Raw genomic sequence first — 21,619 nt, 5'->3', positions numbered from 1 at the left:
ACACATGCACCACAGTGTTCTGCCTGAAAGAAGTTTGGGTAAATAGAAGGTTTGTGTTTCCTTTTTGTAAATTAGTACCCTTATAGATAAACACTCTTGATAACTACTCATCTGTCTCACCACAGTGTTCAGTTTTGATGTAGGTGCTATTTTTAATCCTTATTTTACTGTTGAGGAACCTGAGACTCGGGTAAGTTGAATAATATTCTATATAGTTTTTTATTGCTATATAACAAGTTTCTACAAACTTAGCAGCTTAAAACAGCACACATTTGCAGCCTCATAGTTTCTGTGGGTCTGTGAGTCTGGCACAGCTTAGCTGGATCCTATGCTCAGGGTCTTAGAAGGCTGCAGTCAAGGTGTCATTTGGGCTGTATTCAGAGGGGAGTTCTAGGTCCTCTTCCAAACTCATAAGGTTTTTCACAGAATTTATTTTCTTGTGTGTGTATGGTAGATGCCTTGTTTTCTTGCTCCCTGTTGCCTGGAAACTGCCTTCTGCTCCCGAGGTCATGGCCATATGAGCTCGTTCATAAGCCCTCCCACCCTGTATATAATGGTTTACCTCTGCTGATCCCAACCCCCCAGTTCCTTCACTCCCCTACGTCTGTTCTCCCATGGCAACCACAAGTCTGCTCTCTATACCTGTGAGTCTGGGATTCTCTTCAGCTCAGTTCAGTTACTCAGTCATGTCTGACTCTTTGCAACCCCAGGGACTACACCACGCCAGACTTCACCAACTCCCGGAGCTTGTTCAAACTCATGTCCATCAAGTCCATGTTGCCATCCAACCATCTCATCCTCTGTCATCCCCTTCTCCTCCTGCCTTCAATCTTACCCAGCATCAGGGTCTTTCCCAATGAATCAGTTCTTCTCATCAGGTGGCCAAAGTATTGGAGCTTCAGCACCAGTCCATCCAATGACTATTCAGGACTGAGTCTGGGATTAGCAGAGGCAAACTCTTACATATAGGATGGGCAAAAACAAGTTCCTACCGTCTAGCACAGGGAAGTATATTCAATACCTGTGACAAAACATAATGGGAAAGAATATGAAAAGGAGTATTCGCTTTCATATTCTTTTCCATTTTGTTTTGTCATAAATGAGTCACTTTGTAGTACAGAAGAAATTAACACACATTGTAAATCAACTATAGTTCAATAAAATCTACCAAAAAACAAAAAAGCCCTTCCATAACACAATAGCTTATTTCTTCAAGACCAGCAGGAGAATCACTGACCTTGGGGAGAGCACCAGACCGGCTATGAAAGAGCTTACATGAGTAGGTCTGGCCCACAAATCATCTTCCTTTTTGTTAATTCAGAGTTAGCTGGTAAGGAACCTTAGTTATCCATTTTGGCATGTGTGTAACATAATCACAGGATTGATCACTGATCATATTCACAAGTTCTATCCCGCTCAAGGCAAGGAGATAATACAGGGTGGGGACACCAAGATGATGGAGATCTTGGGGACCATCTTAGAATTCTGCTTAGTGATACACATAGTTCCTCAGCAGGTAATTGGCAAAGCAGTGTTGTCTTTAAGCAAAGCACGCATGAAAATCACGTTGAAGTGCCTCTCAAAAACATAGATGCTAATTACCAAAAAAAAAATTTGTTTTAGAAATCTTCCAAATACCTGACATTTGTGAATAATGTAACAATCAGCACCATTAAAGTAAGTGTAAGCTCTGTTAGTAGCTAACAATGCTATATGAATAATGTTAAGGAACAAAAACATGAATAAAAATACTACATACATGGTATCTACTGTTATATTAATGATACGTGGATTAGAAAATATATGATGATGTAAAATAGTTGATTTATGTTTCTGGACTCAAAACATTTATCTGTCATTTTAAAAGTATAACCTTTAAAAAGTCAATTTATCATACAGTGTAGCAGATGGTAAACATTTCTGTTGACAGTAAGTGCTACAGAAGTTCAGAATAGGGGAGATTAATGTGGACTAGAGTTCTTCCTTAGGTGTAAAATAAGGTTAATTTTTTATGAGGTAGTTTATCATAAATTTTGCCCCAGGACTAGTTCCTTTTATGTAGGTTGTCATCTGCTCGGTATACAAGATTGCATGCCTTCTATGAAGAGACCCAGGTCATCTCCACATATGTGGCTGATTTTCATTTAAATAGAACTCCTTTAACATTGTTTTAGAACCTCACTTGAAAGCTTGAGTCATTGTACTATAGGCTAGGAAACATGGCATTGCTATGTATCTGTTAGTTGATACTTTTTACCAATTAGTTCTTCATTTTCAACTATTGCAAAATAAATTGGTGGGATTTTTTCCCCCGCTCTCTGCTAGGGATCTTGATTATTCATTCTTCCTATATCTCTAGAATACATAACCATCTCAACTGTTTATGGATTAGTTCTTATTTTAAAAGTTATGGCAAACTGAATAATGGCCTTCCAAATACGCCCATGTCCTTATTCCTGGAACCTGTGAATGTCATTTTACATGGCACGGAGGCTCTGTATGACAAGAGACTTTACAGACGCCATTCAGGAACTGAAGATGATGAAATTATCCAGGAGTCCATGGGTAACCCTGATGTGGTCAGCATGGTCCTTATAGGAGGGACAGAGGAGGAGTCTTAACGGCCCATGGTACAGACCAGTGGTTCTCAGAGTTTGGCCCCAGGTTGGCAGCGCCACCCAGGAGCTTGTTAACAGAACACATTCTTCGGCTCTACTATAGAGTTACTGAGCTGAAAACTCTAGGGAGTGAGCCAAGCAATTCACATTTAACAAGCCCTCCAGGTGATTCTGATTCGTGCTAAAGTTTGAGCATCATTGCTAAAAACTCAGTTTTGCTCTCCCCAGTAGAACAAGCTTGAGGCTAAAATGCTGGGGAAGCTCACTCTATCGGCTTGTCAAAGGTAATTTGTGACTGCTTCCTTTCTGCCTGACTTCTGTCAGACTATAATCACTTGAACAGCCTAATTGAGAAATCACTTATGTTTATAGCTGAAATTAAATATGTTTTGTATTTAAATAACTACTTTTGATTAGAATCATATTTTGTGGAAAGTGGTTGGTTTTATCTGTGTACTGTAAAGATGTTTATAAAAACTCATCAAATTTCTAGCAGTAACTAACATCCTATTCAGTATGAGGTGAAATGTTTTACATCAACTCTCATGCTGTGTAATGGCCAATCAAAAGGTATTTAAGGTGGCTGAATGGATTTCTTGGCTTAGTATTCAAAATTAAACATTTTAAGACATTAACATCTAATGTTTTTCTTCTTCTCAAAGTTGATGTTATATAACTCTTTTTATTTGCAACTCCTGACGTCTTGCTTAAGCAGTGAGTGGCAACACTTTCTTTTTCTTTTCTTTGTGAATTTACTGAAATATAGATTGTTTGAAAGTGAGTTTAGCCTTGTGGCACATATCTGTTTAGCTGTGAATACTATCTTTATTAAGAAGACAAAAACATAGCTTTGTCTTGGTAAACATGTGTCACTGATTTCTGAAGAGTCAAAAGAACTCCCTCTATTGTGCTCTTATTTGACAAGTTATCTTGTGGTTCCTTTTAGGTATCCAATAGGAAAAGCACTCTCCCGTCTACATCTGTGGAACTGGATGGTTCCTACTTAAGTGTAGCCAAACCGCAGATCCACACTCAAACCAAGCAGAGGCCTAAGTCTGCAAATCAGGACTCAGCTTTGGAATCCCTTGTGGAATTTAGGAATAATTCTTTGAAACCAGCAACCCTTCATTATTCCAAAGAGGATATGAGCAAGGTGCCCTCAGAGACCAGAGCATGTAATTACAGATCCCCAGGGAAAAAACTAGTAGATGCAGTCCCAACAGAGAAAGCCCCTCCCAAAGAACTGAAGATGAAGGAATGCCAGTACCTTCAGGCTCCTCCGTCTAGTCAGTGTTGTGGCCATGGACTTTCTGAAAATGCAGATCATGTTCACGAGAGCCATCCAACAAACATGGGCCCTCAGCATTCCAAGACACACCTGGACTCATGCAGGTTTTGTGGGCTTTCCTGGGCATCTCTGATGCATGGCCACGGGGCACTGCCACCTAATGAAAATGATGTCAGAAAGCAGCTCTCCGAAGATAGAAGGCAGCAACTTATGCTTCAGAAAATGGAGCTGGAAATTGAAAAGGAGCGCCTTCAGCATCTGTTGGCCCAGCAGGAGACAAAACTTCTCCTGAAACAGCAGCAGCTTCATCAGTCTCGACTGGACTATAACTGGTGAGTTCTGTCTGTTTTTTCAGCTGTACCCCTAGTTTGGAGAATACAGTATAAAATGACAGCTGGGTTACTGTAACAGATGTAGGAACAGAAGTTCCTCAGAATCTTGGTTTGCTCAAGATGCATAGCAGCTATGACTTCCAAATAAATTGTTGTCTTTTGGGAAAGAACTGAAAGATTACCTTGTCTTCCAAAATGTTAGCTTAGAATATCTACTTCTCACCTGTCCAGTGTAGTTTTGGCTGGATTCTAAAGACAGTATTTTTCAACAATGTTACCATTACACAAAATACTTTGTTATTTGATGTCATTGTAGAGAATATTAAGCATTAAGTAAAAACTTAAAATTTTAGGATGTAAAATGAGACTCACTGTGACTAGGTTTCATCATTCCATATAACAAAGAGAACCTGCTTAATTCAACCTTTTCTGGTTATGAAGCATAACCTGTTCAATAGCCAATTATTATACATCTTCCCACATTTAAACTGCTCTTCCTCTGACAGTTTTTCCCTAAGAACAATGTTTTAAAAGCTAAAGCTCTATTTAATATCATGTAGTGTTCATTATAGTTTTACATACAAAGTCAAAGTTTGCTATCTTAATTTCAAAATAGTAATAGATCAAATGCAATTGTATTTAAACATAAGAAAATATGGCACTTATGTCTTTTTATAAGTAAATTTCAAGGAAAGGGTGTGTGTATCCCTGCCATTTTCTCCTTGGTCAAGTATACCTTTTCCCCTTTGTACACATTCTTAGACATGTTGATCCTTGCACACCTAATATTAGTGTTATTTTCTTTTACTTCTTGGAGTTAGTTGTCTTTGATTTTCAGATCCTGCTCCATGTTTTTAAATCCTCATCTCTTTGAAAGTTCAGTCTTACTTATTTTCTTCAGTGCAGTGCCGACTTCCCTAGGAAGCAAACGTGATCTTCCTCTTTTCTCCTCCTTTATGATCAATTTTATTCTTCACTGTTGAACCTGGAGGCTTTTAAAGTAAGTGAAAATGAAGCCTCTTGTAACAAGATTGTCACCAAAGGCTGAAATGTTGCTTCAATTTTATGACCCCAATCTCTAATTCTCCAGTTAATGTGTAGTTTCTCCTGAGAACTTCATTCCACAAACATTTATTGAATGTCTGTGTTATGTGAGGAATGGTTCTAGGTAGTTGAGATAGATAAAAGAATTAAATGCAGACTTTAAAGAGATCACAGTCTAGCAGGGGAGAATGGATAATTTATGTTAGGCATCATGTTCATTTGAACAGCATTGTATATTCAAGTAATGCTCCTTAATGATAATAAAGTGCTTGTTCTCTTGATCACCCTAGCTTAGATGAAAGCACTATGAAACACAAATTTTGAACAAGTTTTGTGTATAGGGATTTCCTAAAACTTTTTATTTTGAAATAATTGCAGATTGATAGGAGTTGCAAAAATAGTACAGAGATTCTATGTGCCCTTCACCCGGTTTTCCCCAACAGCTACATTTTATACAAACAATATATTGTCAAAGCTAGCAAATTAACATTGGTACAATGCGTATGTGTTTCTGTGTCATTTTATCACAGGTGAATTTGTGTAACCACCTCCAGTCAAAATGCAGAACTATTTCAGCACCACCAAGATTTCATTTGTACTATGCTGGGGTTTTTTTTGTTTTGTTTTTTAATCTTGTATTGGAGCATGGTTGATTAACAGTGTGTTAGTTTTAGGTGTATAGGAAAGTAATACACATATAGATGTGTATTTTCTTTTTCAAATTATTTTCCTGATTAGATTATTACTATGTCCTCATCAGTTTTTAATATGTGTTATTTATTTGGTTGGTTGCACTGGCTCTTTGAGATTCCCTGGTGGCTCAGATGGTAAACAGTATTCTTACCTGGAAAATCCCATGGATGGAGGAGCCTGGTGGGCTACAGTCCATAGGATCACAAAGAGTCAGACACCACCGAGTGACTACACTTATTTTTTGGACTTCCCTGGTAGCTCAGATGGTAAAACGTCTGCCTATAATGCAGGAGACCCGGGCTCCATCCCTGGGTCGGGAAGATCCCCTGGAGAAGGAAATGCAACCCACTCCAGTATTCTTGTCTGGAGAATTCCATGGACTGAGGAGCCTGGTGGGCTACAGTCCATGGGGTCGCAAAGAGTCGGACACAGCTGAGCGACTTCAGTCACTGGCTCTTCAGTTGTGGCACATGAGGTCTTCCATCTTTGTCGTGATGTGAGGCATCCTTAGTTACAGCATCTAAACTCTTAGTTGTGGCATGCAAATTCTTGGTTGTGGCATTCTGGTTTCCTGACCAGAAATGGAACCTGGGCTTCCTCCATTGGGATCGTGGAGTCTTAGCTACTGGACCACCAGGGAGGTCCCTGAACTGTGCTGTTAGAGTCACTCTCCGCCCCTATCTGTCCCTAACCCTGGGATCTCCTAATCTTTTGTCTATTTCTAGATTGTTATTATTTTAAGGATTTTATGTAAATGGAATTATGCATGTTAAATTTTGATATTGGCTTTTCTCATTCAGCATAATGCTAAGATCCATCTATATTGTTACATATATTATACCTTTTGACTTCTGAGTACTATTCCATGATATAGATATACTGTGGTTTGCTTAACCATTTATCTATTAGACAGTTTCCTTGTTTTCAGTTTTTTTCAGTTACAAGTAGAGCTTCCATGTACATTCTTTTACAAGTTTTTGTGTGGCCTAAGTTTTTTGTTTCTACAAGTGAGAACTAGGAGTATGATTGCTAAATCATGTAAGAGATCATATTTAGCTTATACTCATTTAGTTTACAATGCAGGAGACACAGGTTCGATCCCTGGGTCGGGAAGATCCTCTGGAGAAGGAAATGGCAACCCATTCCAGTACTCTTGCCTGGAAAATCCCAAGGATGGAGAAGTGTGGTAGGCTACAGTCCATGGGGTCTCAAAGAGTCAGACACGACTGAGTGACTTCACTTTCATTTTAAATACTTTTTAAAAACATTTAAAATACATTCATTTTAAATACATTTAAATACAGTTTAAAATACTTCTCCTACCAGTAACATGAGAAAGAGCATTTCTCCACACCCTTGTCAGCATTTGATTGTGTCACAAATTTTTATTTGATGTGTTCTGCGTCTATGTGTAGTGATATTTCATTGTTATCTTAGTTTGCATTTTCCTTATGGCTAGTGATAGTCAATATCCTTTCATTTGCTACTTTACTCTTCTTCCATTCTTTTGGGTATTCTTTTTAGTATCGCTTGTCATAGTCTAGCTGGATTGTTTGAATTGTTTTCCTGTTGAGTTTTGAGAGTTCTTTATATATTCAAAAGATATAAGTCCTTTGTCAGATAGGTAGGTGGATTTGCAAGTAATTTCTCCTAGTCTCTTTTCTTTTCAATCTCAAAAGGATCTTTCACAAAGCAAAAGTTTTTATTTTTGATAACAGTTCATTTTTTATTTTTATTCCTTTTTGATTGCATGAAGTTTTTATGATGTCCATTGCATTTTGTTAAGTATCTTTTATGGGATAATTGGCATGGTTGTTCGATTTTTCTTTTTTAGCCTGCCAATACAGTGGATTGCATTGATTGATTTATATATATATATTTACCTAACCTTATATCCCTGGAATAAATCTCCTGGGTTATAGTGTATAATACTTTTGATGCATTCAGTTCAGTTTAGTCACTCAGTCATGTCTGACTCTTTGCGACTCCATGGACTGCAGCACACCAGGCTTCCCTATCCATCACCAACTCCCGGAGCTTACTCAAACTCATGTCCATTGAGTCAGTGATGCCATCCAACCATCTCATCCTCTGTTGTCCCCTTCTCCTGTCTTCAGTCTTTACCAGCATCAGGGTCTTTTCCAACAAGTCAGTTCTTCCCATCAGTTGGCAAAAGTATTGGAGTTTCAGGTTTAGCATCAGTCCTTCCAATGAATTTTCAGAACTGAATTCCTTTAGGAGGGACTGGTTTGATCTCCTTGCAGCCCATGGGACTATCAAGAGTTCTCCAACACCACAGTTCAAAAGCATCAATTCTTCAGCACTCAGCTTTCTTTATAGCCCAACTCTCACATCCATACATGACTATTGGAAAAACCATGGCTTTGACTAGATGGACCTTTGTCGACAAGTAATGTGCATTAACAATTTCTTTTTACTAATATTTTGTTGAGAATATTGACATCAATATTTCTGAGGTCTGTAGTTTTATTTTTTCATACTTTCTTTGTCTGGTTTTGGTATCAAGGTAATTGTTGTTCAGTCATGACTGACTCTTTGCAACCCCATGGACTACAGCATGCCAGGCTTCCCTGTCCTTCACCAACTCCCGAAGCTTGTTCAAACTCATGTCCATTGAGTCAATGATGCCATCCAACGATCTCATCCTCTGTTGTACCCTTCTCCTCTTGCCTTCAATCTTTCCCAGCATCAGGGTCTTTTCCAGTGAGTCAACTCATTGTCATCTGTCAACACACAAATATATTACATAATTATTGACTATATTCCCCACACTGTACATTTCATAGCCATGAGTCATTTATTTTGCAACTGAAAATTTCTACCTCAGTCTCCCACACCTCTTTCTCACTTCCCGTGACCCTTCTCTCCTCTGTTTGTTCTCTATGTCTGTGACTCTGTTTCTGTTTAGTTATGTTTGTTCTTTTGTTTATTAGTGAAATCATACAGTATTTATCTTTCTCTGTATGACTTATTTCACTTAGCATAATACTCTCCAAGTCCATCCATGTTGTTACAGATGGCAGATTTTATTCTTTTTATGGCTAATACTCTCTTGTATACATATACTACATCTTCTTTATCCGTTCACCTATTGATGGACACTTATGTTGCTTCCGTATCTTGGCTATTCGAGTAAATAATGCTGCAGTGAAAACAGGGATGCATATATCTTTTCTAATTAGTGTTTTTGTTTTCTTCAGATAAATACCAGGAGTCGGATTGCTAGATCATATAGTAGTTATATTTTTAATTAATTGAGGAATCTCTTGGTTTATTGAAGAGTCTCTATACTGTTTTCCATAGCAGCTGCAACCAATTTCCTTTCCCTGCAGCAGTGCACAAGTATTCCCTTTTCTTTGCATCCTTACCAGCACTTGTTTTCTTTTTCACAATGGCCCTTCTGACAGGTGTGAGGTGGTGTCTCAGTGTGGTTTTATTCTCATTTCCCTAGTGATTAGTGATGTTAAGCATCTTTCATGTGCCATCTGTATGTCTTCTTTGAACAAATGTCTATTCAGATCCTCTACTGAATTTTTTAACCTGGTGGTTTGGTGTTTTATTGCAGAATTGTATGCTTGTACTGTTTTGATGACTATAGCTTATAATAGAGTTTGAATCTGAAAATGTAACGCTCCCATCTTTGTTCTTCTTTCTCAAGGTTTAGTTATTGAGGCTCTTTTGTGGGTCCATACAGATTTTAAGATTGTTTGGTCTATTTCTATGTCTAAATTTATTTTTACAGGTTAAGGACTCAAGCTGAATTTAAGTCAAGAGAACTGGTTGCTAATAAAGAGATTACTAAACCTCGAGAGCTCAGTCTGGATATGAATGGGAGTGGCTCTGGACCAAGGTAAATTTGGACAGTTGGTGAAGGCACACTATATAGGACACAGATCTTAAGGATATGCTTGGTATATATTTATAGCTTCATACTGGTGAATCTAGTGATCATATGTATAAATATATTCACATTATAAAACTTTGAAAAATATTGATAAGTATAAAGAAAAAAATAAAAATCTTTCATAATCCTTCCATTCAGAGACAGTCCTTTGAACCCTTTTCCCCATTCTGTCTCTTTTATGATATTATTTTCTATGTTACAGTAGGGATTATGCTTATACAGAATTTCTTTTTTGCTTTTTTCAGTGTATCATAATTTCTGATATCCTTTTTAATGAAACACTTCATGTTAATTCATATAACAAATATTTATTGTGTGACGGCTATTACTCAGTATTTATCAATTAACCTGTTATTAGATAATACAAGGTTTTAAGTCTCAAAGAGTTGGACATGACTGAGTGACTTTTACTTTCACTTTCATTATAGATTACGCTTTGAAGAAAATTTCTGTAAATACATTTCTTACCTTATCTCTACCTATTTCCTGGGCATAGATTTCTGTAAGCAGAGCTACTAGCTTAAAGTACATGTGAATCCTTTTAAAATTCATGATTCACATTGCCAAATGGCTTTTCATGAAAGTTAAATCAACTCAAACTCCCAAACCAATGTTTAAGAATGCTATTTTCATGAAATATAAAGAATTTTTGGCCATTATTTTTTCAAATGCATTTTTTTCCTTATTCTCTTTATCCTCTCCTTTTGGAACTCTTTTTACGTGTATATTACCATAGATCTTTAGTTATTGTCCCACAGATTCCTAACTCTCTGCTAATTTTTTAAAACCTATTTTTCTTTATTTGTATTGAATAACTTCTATTGATCTGTCCTCAAATTCATCAGCTCTTCTGTTGTTTCTAATTTGCTTGTAAGCCCATACAGAGATCTTTTTTTTTTTAATTTTGGATACTGGATTTTTTGGGTTTAGAATTCCCATTTGTATGTTTGTTATATTTCTATGTTAAATTTTTCTATTTTATTCATTACAAGTGTATTTGTTCCTTAAACTCTTTGTCTGCTAATTCTAACACCTGATTCATCTTGAGGTTTGTCTCCATTGATTGAATTTTCTTTGAGTTGGTCATGTTTTCCAGTTTCTTTTTATGTTTAGTAATTTTGGATCATTTCCTGGTCATTGTGAATAACTCTAAAATTCAGTTATATAGGCATATCTCATTTTATTATGCTTCACTTTATCATGCTTCACAAATAATTTTATATTTTACAAATTGAAGGCTTTTGGCAATCTTGCATCAAGCAAGTCTTTCAGCACCATTTTTCCAATAGCAACTTTGTGTCTGTGTGTGACATTTTGCTCATTCTTACAATGTTGCTAACATTATTACTGTTTCTCTTGCTAATAATAGTAGTAGTATATTTGTTATAGTGCTCAGTAAACTTAGATTTTACTATTGCAAAAGGATTATGACTTGCTGAAATCTCAGATGATGATTAACTAGCATCTTTTTAGCTATAAAGTACTTTTTAATTAAAGCTTGTCATTTTTTAGATGTATGCTATTGCACATTTAGTAGACTAACAGAATGTAGACATAATTTTTATATGCACCAGGAAACCAAAATATTTGTCTGACTCCATTTTTTGCAATATTGACTTTATTGTGGTGGTCTGGAACCCAAAATGCAATGTCTTCAAGTATATCTGTATTTATCTGAACAATGATAATATTTTGTGTACATGTGGGCAGTTAATTTAACTGAACTCCAATCCAAGTTCTGTGTCCCTGGAGTAAGTGGTGATGATAATCACCGTTGAGTTATTTTAACTTTAATTGCAATGCTTGAGTATGCCCTGATCATGGGCTTCCCTCGGAGCACAGCTGGTGAAGAATCCACTTGCAATGTGGGAGACCTGGGTTCGATCTCTGGTTGGGAGGATCCCCTGGAGAAGGGAACCAGCTACCCACTCCGGTACCTGGCCTGGAAAATTCCATGGTCTGTATAGTACAGTTCAGTTCAGTTCAGTCGCTCAGTCGTGTACGACTCTTTGCGACTCCATGAATCGCAGCATGCCGGGCCTCCCTGTCCATCACCAACTCCCGGAGTTTACTCAAACTCATGTCCATCGAGTCGGTGATGCCATCCAGCCATCGCATCCTCTGTCGCCCCCTTCTCCTCCTGCCCCCAATCCCTCCCAGCATCAGGGTCTTGTCCAATGAGTCAACTCTTTGCATGAGGTGGCCAAAGTATTGGAGTTTCAGGTTCAGCATCAGTCCTTCCAATGAACACCCAGGACTGATCTCCTTTAGGATGGACCGGTTGGATCTCCTTGCAGTCCAAGGGACTCTCAAGAGTCTTTTCCAACACCACAGTTCAAAAGCATCAATTTTTCGGCGTTCAGCTTTCTTCACAGTCCAACTCTCACATCCATACATGACCACTGGAAAAACCATAGCCTTGACCAGATGACCTTTGTTGGCAAAGTAATGTCTCTGCTTTCTAATAGGCTGTCTAGGTTGGTCATAAGTTCCCTTCCAAGGAGTAAACATCTTTTAATTTCATGGCTGCAGTCACCATCTGCAGTGATTTTGGAGCTGAAAAAAATAAAGTCTGACACTGTTTCCACTGTCTCCCCATCTATTTCCCATGAGGTTTTGGGACCAGATGCCATGATCTTAGTTTTCTGAATGTTGAGCTTTAAAAAGCAAACTTTTTCACTCTCCTCTTTCACTTTCATCAAGAGGCTTTTTAGTTCCTCTTCACTTTCTGCCATAAGGGTGGTGTCATCTGCATATCTGAGATTATTGATATTTTTCCCGGGAATCTTGATTCCAGCTTGTGCTTCTTACAGCCCAGTGTTTCTCATTATGTACTCTGCATATAAATTAAGTAAGCAGGGTAACAATATATAGCCTTGACGTACTTCTTTTCCTATTTGGAACCAGTCTATTGTTCCATGTCTAGTTCTAACCGTTGCTTCCTGACCTGCATACAGGTTTCTCAAGAGGTGAGTCAGGTGGTCTGATATGCCCATCTCTTTCAGAATTTTCCACAGTTTATTGTGATCCACATAGTCAAAAGCTTTGGCATAGTCAATACAGCAGAAATAGATGTTTTTCTGGAACTCTCTTGCTTCTTCGATGATCCAGCAGATATTGGCAATTTGATCTCTGGTTCCTCTGCCTTTGCTAAAACCAGCTTCAACATCTGGAAGTTCATGCTTCACGTATTGCTGAAGCCTGACTTGGAGAATTTTGAGCATTACTTTAGTAGCGTGTGAGATGAGTGCAATTGTGCGGTAGTTTGAGCATTCTTTGGCATTGCATTTCTTAGGGATTGGAATGAAAACAGACCTTTTCCAGTCCTGTGGCCACTGCTGAGTTTTCCAAATTTGCTGGCATATTTAGTGCAGCACTTTCACAGCATCATCTTTCAGGATTTGAATAGTCCATGGGGTTGCAAAGAGTTGGACACCACTGAGAGACTTTCACTTTCATTTTTCAGGATGCTTGAGTCTGCTCTGATCATATATAAGTTCTGGGGTTAGCCTGAACTGGCAAGATTGTTACATAAAATTTAAGGCTTTCCTATTTCTCTTCTCTCCAAGAGTTTTCACTTTTTAGCTCCTTTTGTCATCCTATACTCTATTCTCTCATTCTTTAAGCCTGCTTTCAGCTAAAAACCATTAAAAAACTTAGAAACTCACCCAGAGCCGCTGCTTTCTTTCAAGTGCTGATCCTGTGGCAGCTTCTGCCTGCGGCTGGCCACACCGCTTTTCAGTATGTTCGTTATTTTTTCCTCCCAGGTTGTCCAGTTGTTACATGCAGGAGATTTGGGCCTGTAGAAGCTCCTCAACCATTATCAGGAGCAGAACCAAAGAATTCTCATTTTTGCACAGTTTGCTATAATTAATTTTTTCAGTTGTAAAATATACATAAAATTTGCCATCTCACCCATTTTTTAGTCTCCTGTTCATTAATAGTAAACATATTTAAATATTGCTCCCAAATTTCTAGTTTCTCTCTGCTCGGCACGTTCCCCTTTGGTGATCATAAGTTTGTTTTCTACGTCTGTGACTCTATTTCTGTTTTGTAAATAAGTTCACTTGTGTCATTTTTTTAGATTCCATATATAAGTAATATCATAGGATATTTGTTCCTCTCTTTCTTCACTCAGCATGATAATCTCTAGGTCCATCAATGTTGCTGCAAGTGGCATTATTTTATTCTTTTTTATGGCCGAGTAATACTCTGGTGTGTGTGTGTGAGAGAGAGAGAGAGACTGTGATGTGGTATATAGTAGACATCTTTATCAATCCATCTGTCGGTGGGCATTTAGATGGCTTCCATGTCTTGGCCATTGTAAGTAGTGCTACAGTGAATATTGGGGTACATGTATCCTTTCTCTTCTGTACTGTTAATATCACTTGTAATTTTTAAACTTTTACTGGAGGATAGCTGACTTACATTATTGTGGTAGTTTGAGGTGTACAGCAAAGTAAATCAATTGTACCTGTACTTACTTCCCATGTCGGCTGCTACAGAGTGTTGACTGGAGTCCCCTGTGCTATGCAGTGGGTCCTTATCAGTTACCTATTTTATATACATAGCAGGTGTGTATATATCAGTCCCAGTCTCCCAGTTTCTCACTCCCTGCTCTTACCCACTGATAACCGTAAGTGGGTTTTCTGCATCTGTCACTTATTTCTGTTTTGTAGTTAAGTTCACTTGTACCCTATTTATAGATTCCACCTATCAGTGATATCATATGCTATTTGTCTCTTTTTGCCTGACTTACTTCACTCAGTACAACAATCTCTAGGTGCATCCATGTTGATGCAAATGGCATGATTTTGTCTTTTTTATGCCTGAGTAATGTTTCATTGTATATATGTATCACGTCATCTTTATCCATTCCTCTGTTGATGGACATTTAGGTTGCTTCCAAGTCCTGGCTATTGTAAATAGAGTGCTGTGATGAACATTGGGGTGCATGTATTATTTTGAATTACGGTTTTCTCTGGGTATATGCCCAGGAGGGGGATGGATTGCTGGGTCATATGGTAGCTCTCTTTATATATATATATATATATATAGTCATCTTTATTAAAGGTCATGATTACATTAAAAACTGACATGGATTTCTTTAAGACATGCAGATTCTCACAGGCACCTGCTTTCCACTTTTGAGGATGATAAAGAGGTCAATATCTTAATGTTATTACATCAATTTTTCACCAGATAGGAAACCTGAAAAGATCTCTTGGGCCTTCCAGGTCACTATACTCTCTACAGGCCTGCCCATATAGTCTCTTGAATTTACAATTTGAAATTTGCAATTTCTTGTAAATTCAATAAGTTCCTGGGCAACAGAACACTATAACTCTGCTGGTTTTTAAGGTGCAGTTCCAGGGTTAAATATTGTACCTATACATTTCCAAATCATCCAGGCTTATCTTTCCAATAACGTGTTGCTCATTTTACCTGGTGTTTCAGATCGTAAAGAACCTACCTGCAATGCAGGAGTTTCTAGGTTCAATCCCTGGGTCAGAAAGATCCCCATGGAGAAGGGAATGACTTCCACTCCAGTATTCTTGCCTGGGAAATTCCATTAGAGGAGCCTGGCAGGCTACAGTTCATGGGGGTCCCAAGATTTTCACTTTAGTAATCTCCCTGACAAAGAAAGACCCCAAAGCATTGCTAACTACAAAATTAGGTGAGGCTCCCCTTCTCTCCCCAAATCAAGTTGTATGTGGAATCCCCAAGAAAATGCTAGTTCCAAGCATGCAGGCCAGTAGTCTCTCCCCAAAAGCTCTTTTTAGTTTCTTGAGAAACCTCCATACTGTTCTCCATAGCGACTGCAGCAATTTACATTTCCACCAATTTACATTTCCTCCTGTGGGAGGATTCCCTTTTCTCCACACTCTCTCCAGGGTTTATTATTTGTAGACTTTTTGGTAATGGCTGTTCTGCCTTGTGTGAGGTGATACTTCAGTGTAGTTTTGATTTGCATTTCTCTACTAATTAGCAATGTTCAGCATCTTTTCATGTGCAATTTGGCCATCTGTATGTCCGCTTTGTTGTTGTTGTTTAGTCACTAAGTTGTATCTGACTCTTTGCGACCCTGTGGACTGAGCCCATCAGGCTCTTCTGTCCATGGGATTTCTCAGACAAGAATACCAGAGTGGGTTGCCTTTTCCTTTTCCAGGTGGTCTTCCTAACCTGGGGATCGAACCTGCAACTCCTGTTTGGCAGGCAGATTCTTTACTCCTGAGCCACCTGGAAAGTCTATATATAGTCTTCTTTAGAGAAATGTCTATATCTTCTGCCCATTTGTTGATTAGGTTTGTTTTTGACATTGAGCTGTATGAGTTCTTTGTATAGTTTGGAGATTTATCCCTTGTCAGTTGCTTGCAAATATTCTCTCCCATCCTGTATGTTGCCTTTTCTGATTTCCTTTGCTGTGAAGAAGCTTTTGGGTTTAATTAAGTCCCATTTGTTTATTTTTGTTTTTATTTTCATTACTTTAGGAGAGATCCAAAAAGATATTGCTATAATCTATATCAGAGTATATTCTGCCTATGTTTTCCTCTAAGAATTTATCTTGTCCAGCCTTGCACTTATACCATTGTATATTCTGGTCTCCTTTGTCACAGATTAATTCTCCCTAGGTGCATGGGTTTATTTCTGGGCTTTCTATCTTGTTCCATTGATCTATATTTCTGTTTTTGTGCCAGCACCAAACTGTCTTGATTACTGTAACTTTGTAGTATAGTCCAAAACCCAGGAGTCTGATTCCTCCAGCTCCATTTTTCTTTCTCAAGGTTGCTTTGGCTATTTGGGGTCTTTTGTGTTTCCATACAAATTATAAAATTTTTTTGTTCTAGTTCTGTGAAAATTGCCATTGGTAATTTAACAAGAATTGCCTTGAATCTTAGATTTCCTAGAGTAGGATAGTCACTTTAATGACCCTGAGTCTTCCAACCAGAGAATTTTATATCTTTCCATCTGTTTTGTCATCTTCGATTTCTTTCATCAGCATCTTACAGTTTTCAGAGTACAGGTCTTTTTTTTCCTTAAGTAGGTTTATTTTCAGGTATTTTATCTTTTTTGATGTAATGGGAAATGAAATTATTTCCTTAATTTCCCTTTCTGGCCTTTCATATATAGAAATGCTACATGTTTTTGTGTATTAATTTTATATCCTGCAACTTTACCAAATTCATTGATGAGGTCTAGTAGCCAGCTCATTGGAAAAGACCTTGATGTGGAGAAAGACTGAAGGCAAAAGGAGAAGGGGGCAGCAGAGGATGAGATGGTTAGATAGCATCATTGACAAAATGGACGTGAACTTGAGCAAACTCCAGGAGATAGTGAAGAACAGGGAAGCCTGATGTGCTGTCAGCGCTCCTTGGGGTTGCAAAGAGTTGGACATGAGTTGGCGACTGAATAGCAGTTTTCTGGTAACATCTTCACTGATTGCTGTGGCTAGGACTTGCAGAACTATGTTGAATAAAAGTGGTGAGAGTGGGCATCCTTGTCTTTTTCCTGATCTTAGGGAAAGTGCTTTCAGCTTTTCATCATTGAGTATGATGTTGACTGTGGGTTCTATTATGGCTTCTGTTATGTTGAGATAGGTTCCCAATATTTGTCTTTTTGTGGCTTGCTGTAGTTTAATTTTATTTTATTATTGTTGAAATCAAGCATGTACAGAGTTTAAAAAGTCAGTTGTTTAAGAAGGCTTATGCAGAAATAGTGGGGTGCTCTGCCATTCATGGGGTTGCAAATAGTCGGACACGACTGAGCAATTGAACTGAACTGAACTACCACTCCTTCTTACTCTCAGTTTCCACTCATTAGAGATAAAAGTTTTCACTGCTTTGGATATTTTTAATCTATTTATTCTAATATTTATATCCATATTTTAAAATATCAGACTAAAGCAGGCAGTAAGTATTGACTTTCTGCTATGAAAGATGAATTAGTTAGCTCTCACAGGTAACGATCTACATGCTGTCTCCCTCTTTTCTCCTTTTTCCCTCCCTCCCTTCCTTCTTCTCTCTCCTTCACTCTTTTCCCCTTCCTCTCTCTCTCTCACATACATACCCACACACATGCTATTTCTTTTGTCCACTCAGTATAGCTATATCGCAATTTGTTTGCAATAAAATTATCAATATTTTCTATATACCTGAGCCAGCTACTTTGCAGTTATTAAATTTAATTTTTATATAATTGTTTTTTCCAGAGTTTAGAAATGCTTTAATTTTCCATGCACTCATTCATTTATTAATCCATTGAAATATTCATAATATTTCTCACTATATTCTAGGCACTTTCGAGACTTTGGAGTAATGTAACAGTAAACAAAACACCAAAATTTCTGGCCTTAGAAGTGTTGTGTCTTTCCTTTCCCAAATTCACCCAGAATGTATAATTATCTGAATATATTCAGATATATCAGTTATTCTATCACATCTCTTTATATTTTTTAATATTTCCTCTTGGGCCCTTCCATAGTTCTGCTCTATTCTGAACTGGTTTTTCTATAAGCTTGTTGTTTAGAGATTTCATCGTGAAATTTTCCTTATCCATTATCCTGGAAGTTTTCTTTACTGTTCTCTACTATATTCCTCTTTTGCTGATTCACATGTCCACTTTTTGGTTTATACTCGTCTTCGTTAATCGTGTCCTTCAATAGCTGACAAGGAGTACAGAGGCAACAATTTTTTGAGACTTTCTACCGCTAGAAAATGCCTTACATCTTTCTTCACATTTAATGTATAGTTTAGCTGCATGCAGAATTCTTGGTTGGTAATTAATGTTCCTCTGAGGAGACTGAAGGTTATATTCTCTTATCTTCTAGTTTCTAGTATTACCATTAAGAGTTGGTGCAGTTTGATTCTCTATCTTTTTTATCTGACCTATTCTTCACTGTTATCCATGGACACTATTAAAATCTTATCTTTCTTTGCATTATTCTGAAAATTAATGCTGATGTGTGTCAGTTGGGCCTTTTTTCATTTGTTACACTATTAGCCAGATGTTGAATCTCTTGGAATCACTCATTTTCTTTTTTTTCTCTTGTCTTTCATATTTATGTTCTTTTTTATACTTTCTAAAAGACTTCTTGAAGTTTATTTTTTTATCTTTATGTTAAACTTTTGTACTATTATTTCCAAGAATATTTTGTTACCTAAATTAAAAAAAAAATAAAACCCGTGTGTCTTGCAATGTCTTTTCTTATCTCTGAGGATTTAATAGTTCTTAAAATTTCTTTTTCTTCTAAGGATCATTGTGTCTATTTTCAACAAGTTCAGGTTTCCTTTTTCCGCATATGTCTGATGATCCAGTTATATTTGCAAACAAAACAGTGGAAAGCTATTGAAAGTTCTCAGTATATATAAGCAGGGCTTGTCAACTGATGGACTTCAAGCTGGCTTAAAACTCAGCATTTAAAAAACTAAGATCATGGCATCCAATCCCATCACTTCATGGCAAATAAATGGAGAAAAAGTGGAAAAAGTGACATTTTTTTTTCTTGGGCTCTGAAATCAATGCACATAGTGACTGTACCCACGAAATTAAAAGATGCTTACTTCTTGGAAGAAAAGTTATGACAAACATAGACAACATATTAAAAAGTAGAGACATAATTTTGTCAACAAAAGTCCCAATAGTCAAAGCTGTGGTTTTTCCAGTAGTCATGTACATATGTGAGAGTTGGACCATGATGAAGCCTGAGCACCGAAGAATTGATGCTTTCAAATTGAGAGTTCCTTGGACAGCAGGAAGGTCAAACAAGTCAATCCTATAGGAAATCAACTCTGAATATTCACTGGAAGGACTGATGTTGAAGCTCCAATACTTTGGTCACCTGCTGTGACAAGCCGACTCGTTGGAAAAGATCCTGATGCTGGGAAAGATTGAGGGCAGGAAGAGAAGTGGGCGACAGAGAATGAGATGGTTGGATGGCATCACCAACTCAATGGACATGAGTTTGAGCAAACTCTGGGAGATACTGAAGCACAGGGAAACCTGGCATGCTGTAGTCCTTGGGGTCACAAAGGGTGGACATGACTTAGCAACTGAACAACAGCAACACCAACCATTTAGTCAGCAAATATTTCAGTTTTGATTTTTCAAATTGATTGAGTTTGAACTTACATGTCTGATTTCTGGGCTTTTAAAATATTGCAATATCTCTTTATTTGTTGTCCTTTCCTCTTTATTTTTCTGTAACCTCATTATTTTGCGTCTCTCTTTTTTTTTTTTTTTTTGTCCTTTTACAGTTATTTGAGATATGTCAGAAAAGAGTAGGGGTTTATTTTCAATCAACCATGTAAATTGGCTCTCCAATGTTGATTTGTATAGTTAAGGAATATTTGGGAGTTTAATAGAAAGATGGAATCCTATTGTAATTTTCAATTATTCAGTAATCAGTTAAGATGAATGTTTTCTACATATTTGTTAGCACTGTGTTTCTTTGTAGAATTTTTATTTCGTATCTCTCTATTTTCTGTGTAGGGGTTTTATATTTCTTCTTTAGTTGATGTGTAAGAACTTTTATTATATTTGTTTTTAACTTTAAATAATTCCATACTTGTTCTTAGTGCTACTCGTGTTTACCTATATCTTCATATATTTACTTGCTTGCTGTGGTAGGAAAAGTATATAAAATGCCAGTAAGTCCAAAGAAAATAAAACATACCCATGATATCATCTAGAGGTAATCCTAGTATGTAGCTTTTGGGTCTTATTTTTTAAAGTATGTGATGCATGTTTATATTATACATTTTGTCTTATAATTCACCTTATTTTTAGTTAAATGTTACCTAAATTTCAAAAGAACAGTGCTTTTCCTATTAAAAGTAAAACATCCAAAGACACATTAAGAAAAAGCAGTCATCTTTCATTCACTATCCTGTTCCCTATCCTGATTGTCTTGGTAGAATTAGTTGTAGCACTCTAGTGTTTATTGTTCTATACCTTTTTTATGCTTACATGTATTAATATGTGTGCTGTGCTAAAAATCATTTCAGTCATGTCTGACTTTTTGCAACCCTATGAACTGCAGCCAGCCAGGCTCCTCTGTCTTTGGGATTCTCCAGGCAAGAATACTGCAGTGGTTTGCCTGTACTCTCCTCCAGGGGATCTCCCCAACCTGGGAATCGAACCCACATCTCTTATGTCTCCTACATTGGCAGACAAGTTCTTTACCACTAGCACCACCTGGGAAACCTGTTTTAATATATATAGCATCTATGTACATTGAGATCAAACTGAACTCATTACTTATAGTCTTTTTTTAATTCCACTTAATGATGCACAGAGTCGGACCCGACTGAAGTGACTTAGCAGCAGCAGCAACAATGATGCTTTAATGGACATTTGTCAGATTCTTAAGAGTTTTTGTAAAACTGTGGTAAGCAGAATAATTGTCCTCCAAAAACATCTGTATTCTAATCCCTGGAAGCTCTGAATATATTACCTTACATAGCAAAGGGACTTTGCAGGTATGATGGACGAAATAGACTTTGAAAGATGGAGATTATCCTGGGTTATCTGGGTAGGCTGCTCATTCTAATCATGTGAATTCCGAAAAATAAAGAACCTGTCCTTACTGTGTCAGAGAGATAAGACGAAAGGAGGAGGAGAGGTTTGAAGCTTGAGAATGACTTGGCCTGTCCTTGTTGGCTCTGAAGATGGAGGAAGGTTGTGTGACCAGCCAAGGATTGCAAGGACCAGCCAAGGAAGC

The 21,619-nt window shown here is 37.4% G+C and overlaps 1 protein-coding gene across 4 annotated transcripts in view; it reads left to right on the top strand.

Moving 5' to 3' along the window:
* KIAA1328 (KIAA1328 ortholog) overlaps window positions 1-21,619 on the top strand; it is a 407,099-nt gene that overhangs the window by 244,007 nt on the left and 141,473 nt on the right. For 3 of the 4 annotated variants that reach the window (XM_065932341.1, XM_065932344.1, XM_065932342.1), the window contains 2 exons: window positions 3,565-4,238; window positions 9,739-9,846. In XM_065932341.1, coding sequence (XP_065788413.1) covers window positions 3,565-4,238; window positions 9,739-9,846 — 782 coding nt within the window. The remainder of the gene's footprint in view (window positions 1-3,564; window positions 4,239-9,738; window positions 9,847-21,619) is intronic. The other variant, XM_065932343.1, reaches the window with a different exon arrangement.

This window comes from Muntiacus reevesi, chromosome 4, assembly GCF_963930625.1.
Source record: "Muntiacus reevesi chromosome 4, mMunRee1.1, whole genome shotgun sequence".
NCBI classification, from domain to species: Eukaryota; Metazoa; Chordata; class Mammalia; order Artiodactyla; family Cervidae; genus Muntiacus; species Muntiacus reevesi.
This window is presented reverse-complemented; position numbering and strand designations above follow the sequence as displayed.